General features: G+C 44.7%; 1 protein-coding gene across 1 annotated transcript in view; it reads left to right on the forward strand.

Moving 5' to 3' along the window:
* The window catches only part of LOC104994295 (epididymis-specific alpha-mannosidase-like), a 42427-nt gene that overhangs the window by 14084 nt on the left and 19721 nt on the right, over nucleotides 1–8622 (forward strand). The window contains 3 exon segments of the mRNA XM_010847802.1: nucleotides 909–1048; nucleotides 6158–6272; nucleotides 6275–6352. Of these exon segments, the coding sequence (XP_010846104.1) occupies nucleotides 909–1048; nucleotides 6158–6272; nucleotides 6275–6352 (333 nt within the window).

Below are 8622 nucleotides of genomic sequence, written 5' to 3' on the forward strand. Positions count from 1 at the left end.
GTCTATCAGATCTAGTCCCTTAAATCTATTTGTCACTTCCACTGTATAATCATAAGGGATTTGATTTAGGTCATACCTGAATGGTCTAGTAGTTTTCTCCACTTTCTTCAATTTAAGTCAATTTTTCTTCAATTCAATTCAATTTTAGTATACCTTAGTGATTAGCAAACTGAGATTCACAGAGATTCAGAGTGGTCATTCCTGGAGCCTGGTTGAGATGTCACCTCTATGCTTCCTGGCATGAATGGCAAAGACCCTTGCTGTGGGCTATCCAGACCCCAGAAGTTCACTTTTGGTGGGTCCCAAACCACATTAGTGCCTGTGGATTCCAGCATGCTGGCCTGTCTTTATACAGAATATTGAGATTCTGCTCATCAAGAAGTTTTTCAGAGTCATTTTTACTTTAAAAATATTGTTAAAATACCATAATTTAGGTATCAAGGTTTTTATACCCCCGAAGTCTGGTGCCCACGGTGCCTGTGTTCCTTGCTTACCCTTGGCCCCAGCCCTCTTTGTGTCCTTGGGAGTGGATCTGATGAGCATGGAGCTGACATAAGGAAGGAGGAATCAAGACGGTCCTCACTTAATCCGTATGGTGGAGGTGGGGCCCAGAGGTTGTGGGCTTCACTTGGCAGCAGAAGGAATACAGGAGCTGTAAGGAGATGTGCTTGAGGTCCCCCACAGGGCTGAAATGTGGCCCCTCTGTCCACAAAGCTCTCATCTGCCCACCACTGACCTGCCTGTCAGACTGATGGATGATGGAGGCCATCAGAGGGGTCTGCTGGCCCAGATGCACTCTGGCCTCACAGAGCACTTCCGGTCCACCTGGACCCCAGGCTGCCTTCCTTTCCAGGGTGCAGCCCCCTAACACTCTTCCCTGTCTCTCAGCGAAGGGTTTTTCTTCCAAGATCAACGCATGGATGAGATGTTCACCCCCAGTGACATGCCTGTCATTAAGGACAACATTCAGATGTATACCAAGAAACTGTTGAACAACACATGGGAACAGTTCATCTGGTTCCAGATAGGACATGTTCTCTGGCCGTGGGTAAGGGGGCACATCCCACGCCCTGATTCCTCAACTACACCCAGAGATTGCCATGATGGGTCTGGCCTCTGTACCTGCTACTACCCTTTACCTGTTTGCAGCTCTAACCAGGCTGGTCTTCATCCAGTCAGTTTTACTGCCTTGGGAGTTCAGAATGTGGTATTTGCCAAAGGAAAATAGAAACACCTGCCTAAAGTAACTTGGATCTGGGTCACAAAAGTTTATAAAAATCTACCTCTAACCTCCTACTGGAGAAGGCAATGGCACCCCACTCCAGTACTCTTGCCTGGAAAATCCCATGGATGGAGGAGCCTGGTGGGCTGCAATCCATGGGGTTGCTAAGAGTCGGGCACGACTGAGCAACTTCACTTTCACTTTTCCCTTTCACGCATTGGAGAAGGAAACGGCAACCCACTCCACTGTTCTTGCCTGGAAAATCCCAGGGACGGGGGAGCCTGGTGGGCTGCCATCTCTGGGGTCGCACAGAGTCGGACACGACTGAAGCGACTCAGCAGCAGCAGCAGCAACCTCCTACTTCTTACTTGTTATGATGACTGTCAAAGTGGAGTGCTGGAGGATTTATAAATCTAGGCTTGCTTCATCAACATATTATTACTCTGGCATTTCTTTCTGGAGATGGTTCTGAACACACTCGGAGGCCCCATAAGATCCAGTCATGACCTTTCCCCTCTGATCAAAGACCTTCACCCTGGGGCCGCTTCAGCCCCGTCCAGGGATCTGCCCACCTGTGTTGGGGAAGTTAAGCTGTTTATTGTGCTATACACTCTCATGAGTTTTTGTGGTGCGCTCATCACAGAATTCATGAGAGAGAAAAGATAAGAATAGATTTTATGAAATATCTCTTTAGCCAGCCTGAGAGCAATAAATTCTGAAGGTTTCATCCCTCTGGCCACTCACAGGACTAATTTTGCCTGGACTCACCTGTCAAAACCTAAAGAGAACTTTCTTTGATCTTACCTTGTTGTGCCCACTAGAGTCTTCCCAGGTGGCTCAGTGGTAAAGAATGTGCCTCCCAACACCATGAGACTTAGGAGATGTGAGTTTGATCCCTGGGTCAGGAAGATCCCCTGGGGGAGGAAATGGCAGTCCACTCCTGTCTTCTTGCCTGGAAAATCCCATGAACAGAGGATCCTGGTGGGCTGCAGTCCAAGGGGTAGCAAAAGAGTCGGACACGACCAAGTGACTGAGCACGCACACACCCATGAGAGTAAGATAATCTCCTCTGCTAGATTTCTGTGAGCCAGGAATAGCAGATTTTAATAAAGATGCATTCAGAGGTGGCTGGACATTCAATTGAGTCCAACATTTGAGATACACATGAAATGCCTCTGAACAACTTTATCCATTACATGATTTCATCTCAGTCAAAGGAAGACTTTCACTCCTGTGAGCCCTGCCTCTTACATATATTCTCACTATAATTCTATTATATGTACTTTTCCCAAAGCCAAATTTCAACAAGGAAAACACAGAATACTGTGACTATTGGGGGGGGTATTTTTTTTTAGAACTGTAGCTCTCTCCTTCTTTATTGTGTATGACATTATATTAGTCGCATGAATACAACATAATGACCCCATATATGAATATATTGCAAAATGATCACCACAATAGATCTAGTTAATATCTGTCACCACAGAGAGTTACAAAAATTTTTTTTGTGATGTGAGCTTTTAAGATCTACTCTTTAAGCAACTTTCAAATACATGATAGAGTATCATTAGCCACAGTTACCATGATGTACTCTGCATCTCCAAGACTTCTGTATTTTGTCGAAGGAAATTTATACCTTTTGACTTCCATCAGTCATTTAAGCAACCACCAATCTATTCTCTCCAGGCATAAGCTTATTTTTATATTACCTCCATTAAAAAAATTCACCTGTGAGATCATATGGCATTCATGTTTCCCTATCTGACTTCACTTAGCATAATGACTTCGAGTCCCATCCATGTTGCTGCAAATGGCAAGATTTCCTGTTTTTTATTGATGATGTTATTGGTGAATAACTATATATACTTATATATATATATATACACATTTATAAATATTTATATAACATTTTCTTTATCTGTTCATCCACTGATGGATGCATAGGCTGACTCCATATATTGTTTTAAATAATGCAACAATGAACCTGGGGGTGCAGACGTCTTTTCCAGTTAATGTTTTTGTTTTCTTTGGATAAACACACAGAAGTGGGATTGCTGGATCATATGTGGCTCTATCTTTAATTTCTTGAGGAATCTCCATACTGTTTTCTATAGTTGCTATAACAATTTTCATTCAAACTAACTGTGCATGAAAGTTTTCTTTTCTCCTCATCTTGAGCAACACTTCTGGTTTCTTGTCTCTTGGACAACAGTCATTCTAATAGATTTGAGGTGGTACCTCTCTGTGATTTTGATATATTCAGTATCTTTTCCTGTGTCTGTTGGCATCTCTATATGTTCCTTGGACAAATGTCTGTTCAGGTCCTTTGCCCATTTTTTACCTAAATTGCTTGTATTTTACTATTCAGTTGTATGTATTATTTATATATTTTCAATATCAACCTTTTTCATATTTATGATTTGCAAGTATTTTTTCCCATTTAGTAGGTTGTCTTATTTTGTTGAAGATACTTTGCTGTGCAGAAGCTTTTGTTTGATGTAGTCCAAATTGTTTATTATTCCTTGGGTTGCTTTAGCATTTGGTATCAAATCCAAAAATACAATTAAAATAGATGATAAGGAGTTTATTGCTTATGTTTTCTTTTACTTTATAGTTTCAGGTCTTATCATCAAGTCTTCAACTAATTTGAGTTAATATGTGAGTACAGTGTCAGATGGTAGTCCAAATTCATTCCTTGAATGAGGATATCCAGTTTTATAACACTATTTATTGTAGAAAATGTCCTTTTCCTATTTTATGTTATTGGCTCCTTTGATGTAAAATAATTACCTTATATGTGTGGCTTATTTCTGAGCTTTCTATCCTCCCCCATTGATCTATGTATCTCTTTTTATGTCGATATTGGTCTATTTTGATTAGTATAGCCTTGTACCATATGAAGCTCTCCACCTGGGTGCCTTTTCCCAATAAAGTCTCTTGCTTTGTCAGCACATGTGTCTCCTCGGACAATTCATTTCTGAGTGTTTCTTTGGAAGAAATGATGCTAAAGCTGAAACTCCAGTACTTTGGCCACCTCATGTGAAGAGTTGACTCATTGGAAAAGACTCTGATGCTGGGAGGGATTGGGGGCAGGAGGAGAAGGGGACGACAGAGGATGAGATGTCTGGATGGCATCACTGACTCAATGGACGTGAGTCTGAGTGAACTCTAGGTGTTGGTGATGGACAGGGAGGCCTGGCGTGCTGCGATTCATGGGGCCGCAAAGAGTCGGACACGACTGAGCGACTGAACTGAACTGAATGTAGCATATGATGAAATCAGAGTCATGATGCTTCCTGTACAGTTCTTCTTCCTCAAGGGTGATTTGACTACTCAGGGTCTTCTGTGGTTCCAAAAAATTTTAGGATTGGTTGTTCTATTTCTAGGGAAAATGTCATTGGAATTGTAATAGGCTTTGCATTGAATCTGTAGATAGATTTGGGAAATGTGGACATTTCATCAATTCTTTCACTCATGAGCACAGAATATTTTCCCATTTATTTGTGTCTTCTTCAATTTCTATAATCACTGCCTTACAGGTTTCAGTGTGCGGGTCTGTCCCCTACTTGGTTAAAAGTATTCTTAGGTATTTCACCTTTTTGATACAACTATTACTAGATTGTTTCCTTCATTTCTCTTTATGACAATTTGTTGTAAGTATAGAGAAATGCTCATCAACATATGATTGTGTATATTGACTTTTTATCTTACAACTATAGTGAATTTATTAATTCTAACAGTTTATATCTCTAGGGATTTTTATATATAACATCATTACAGCTGCCAGTAGTGACAGTTTTTAGTTGCTTTTATTCTAATTCCTGTGCCTTCTCTTTTCTTTCCTAATTGCTGCAGCTATGATTTGTAACACCATAATAGATAAAGGTGGTACATGTAATCATCTGTGTCTTTTCTGATCTTAAACGAAAAGCTTTCAGTTTTTCATCATTGAATGTGTTGCCAGGGGTCGGTTTGTCATACTTGATCTTCATCAGGTTGAGGTATATTCCCTCCATACCCACTGTGATGAGACTTTTGGTCATAAATGAATGCTGAATTCTGTCACATGCTTTTTCTGCATTAAGATGATCATATGATTTTTATCTGCATTTTCTTAATGGGGTGTTGCACACTAATTTATTTGTGGCTGTTGAAACACCCTTGCATTCCTGGAATAAATCCTGCTTGATCATGGTGTAATACTGTTTTCATGTATTGTAAAATTTGTTTCGTGAATATATTGTTGAGCATTTTTATATCTATATTCACCAGGGACATTGGGCTATAATCTTCTTTTCTTGAGGCTTCCTTGTCTGGTTTGATGTAAGGGTAATGTTGATCTTAAAAAATCACACTTATTTAAAGTGTTCTATCCTCTTCTAATTTTTGGAAGAGACTAAAAAAGATTGGTATTAATTCCTCTTCAATATTTGGTAGAAATCTCCTTGAAATCTGATCTTTTATTTCTTGGGAGGCATTTGAAAACTAGTTTAATTTCGTCACTAGTATTCTATCTGTTCACACTTCCTGTGTGTGTGTATTAGTCACTCCGTAGTGTCCAACTCTATGTGACCCTATGGACTGTAGCCTGCCAGGCTCCTCTGCCCATAGAATTCTCCAGGCAAGAATACTGGAGAGAAGAAGATATGAAAGTTTGTGGTTGCAGAGAGAGGATTGAGAAGGTTGGAGAAACGGGGAAATGTGGTGAAAAGGTATAATCCTGGAGCTAGAGGATAAACAAGCATGGGGGATGTAATATAAAAAAGGAGAGAGAAAGAGAGAGGGGCACAGAGAAACATCCAGAGCACAGGGCTTGGGAGCTGGTTTGGGAGCTTGTGGCCCACCAAGGAGAATGGGAGAGAGTTGAAGAGGAACTCACCCTGTTTAGTTTGGGCTCTGCTTCCAGAAGTGCAAGGTGTTGCTTCTGGCCCACAGGGATGCGACAGGCAGTTCTTCAATGCTTCAGTGCAATTTGCCAACATGGACCGTCTGATGAACTACATCAACAGCCTCACACCCAAGACCGGTGTCTTCTTGGAGTACGCCACACTGACTACTTCCAAGCCATACACTCTAAACATATATCATGGCATATCCGAAACCACCACAACTTGCTGCCCTATTCCTCAGGTGTGTGGCTCTGGGGACTGAGGAGGTGATTTGGTGCCAGGTAGGTACGAGACTCCCCCAACTCCGTGTCTGTTCAGCCCTGTGCTGGGAACCTACTAGAGGCACTAGGGCAGAGATGGTCCCTGCCCCACCTACCTGACTCATAGAGACACACAGCCTGCTTACCACCACATCGAGCCTCTCACCATTGTCCACACACAGCGGGTTCCTGCCTCTATGCCTTTAACTACAGTGCTGCCTGAAGGAGTGCCCTATTGGCACCTTCTCTTTCTGCAAATCCTAATTGTCTTGCAGCGTCACCTCCTCCAGGAAGCCTTTCCTGACTTTAAGGCTAGATCACTTGGCCCTTCCTTGCCCCAGGGCCCCAATTTTCTTCTATTACCACCCAGTCATTATGGGGGGACCTTGTCTCCCTCCAGCCTGTGTCCCAGAGGCCAGGACTGTTCTGGCTGCAGGCAGCACAGTCTAAGTCATTTCAAGGTTGTGGGGTGAGCCTTCTGCCTGGGTACTGTCATGACATGGCACTGTCCCATGTCAGTAAAACAGGGGGAACATTAATCTTGCTTAGTCCATCACATGTCAAAACAAAGTGGAACAATAAGAGGTTTTAGCCTGATAAGTTGTCCAGAAGAAGCGCTCAACAGATGTAGCTTCTGGCATCTACTCTGTCTTTTTTTGTTGGGTCAAAACCTAGACGTGATCCAGGCAGTGCCTGCTGAGGAAGCCAGTTCAGGGCCTTAGGTGCCCCAAAGGAAGCCCAACATTGACACCCCTCTCAGGACGAGCCACACTCACACCACTTGCTGACCCACCACCCCCCTGCTGACCCAGCTCCTCTGTCTGTAAGCCAGGCAGGAATTATCATCACACTGAGCTGGGGAGGCAGAAATACCCTCCACACCCCAGTTCAGGACCTGCTCAGGGCATCAGTGGGGAATGGGGCTGTCCAAATTGTTGAACCATCTAATACCTTCACTACATAAAATATGAGAGCCCTTGAAGGATCCTTGTTGTCTTGCTCCCCATTTGCCCAGAAGGAGAAGCCGAGGTCTGGGGAGTGAGAGAGGAAAGGACTCAGGTCAGTTTTAGCCAGGACATCCCAGGGACAAATCAGGTCCTGGCTCCAGCCAGCTTTGCCCAGCCCCAGGTCCATGCGGGGATCACTCAGCTGGAGAGGTCCTTGTGAAAGGCAGAGAGGAGATGTGAGGCAATCCACATGGGACAGGCTAGGTAAGCTCACAAGGGCATCCTCTAGCTGAACATTCACCATGGGGCCAGGGTCCCTGGAGCTAGGTCTGTCCCCTGCCCGCCCTCACCATTCGGCAACACAGTGCCTCAGGAGGGCTGGCCCCACATGGTGACTTGGATGCTCACCTGGGTTTAGATCACAGCTCCTCGCCTCACGGGCTGAGTTGCTTTCGGTAAGTGACGTCACCTCTCTAAGCCTCCACTTTGTTATCAGTGAAGTGGGTTCCAGGAGGCCTGGAGGGACACCCACTTGGCAGTTCAACTGTAAATACTTCTCATTTCCTTCCCTTGCAAAGAGACACCAGGATGGGCCCCCACTAACAGGGTTGGTTCTGGTCTGGGTGCTGCCCTGACTCCCACAGACCTGGGTTGGTCATGCCTCTCGAGCCTTGGCCTCTTATCTGAGTGGTGAGAAGGGGAAACTGCTTAGCTCTCAGGACACTTCCTGGGAACCTCAGATTAGGGGAGGACTGGCTTCTGGCGTGGCTTCCCTGGTAGCTCAGCTGGTAAAGAATTCACACACAGCAATGTGTGACTTGAACACACACACACACACCTGCGATGCAGGAGACCCTGGTTCGATTCCTGGGTTGGGCAGATCCCCTGGAGAAAGGATAGGCTACCCACTCCAGTATTCCTGGGCTTCCCTGGTGGCTCAGACAGTAAAGAATGAGCCTGTAGTGCAGGAGACCTGGGTTGGATCCCTGGGTTGGGAAGATCCCCTGGAGAAGGAAAGGCTACATTCTGGCCTGGAGAATTCCATGGACAGAGGAGCCTGGACGGCTGGTGTAGATGGGAGGAGCTACATGGAAGTGGGCGGGGCTCCACCCCAGGTGGAAGTGGATGCTCTATGTGGGTCTGGTTACACTTGAGATGGGAGGGGATACAAGGATGTAGGAGGGGTTATGTTGAGGTTGGAGGGGGACGTCTGTGGGGAAGTGGCTTCATCCAGGTGGAGGGGATGCAGAGAAGTCCAGTGGGTGTGGAAGTGGGTGGGGGTGGCTATGTAACCTCCTGGAGGT

The sequence above is a fragment of the Bison bison genome, unplaced genomic scaffold, assembly GCF_000754665.1.
Source record: "Bison bison bison isolate TAMUID 2011002044 unplaced genomic scaffold, Bison_UMD1.0 scf7180017864255, whole genome shotgun sequence".
NCBI classification, from domain to species: domain Eukaryota; kingdom Metazoa; phylum Chordata; class Mammalia; order Artiodactyla; family Bovidae; genus Bison; species Bison bison.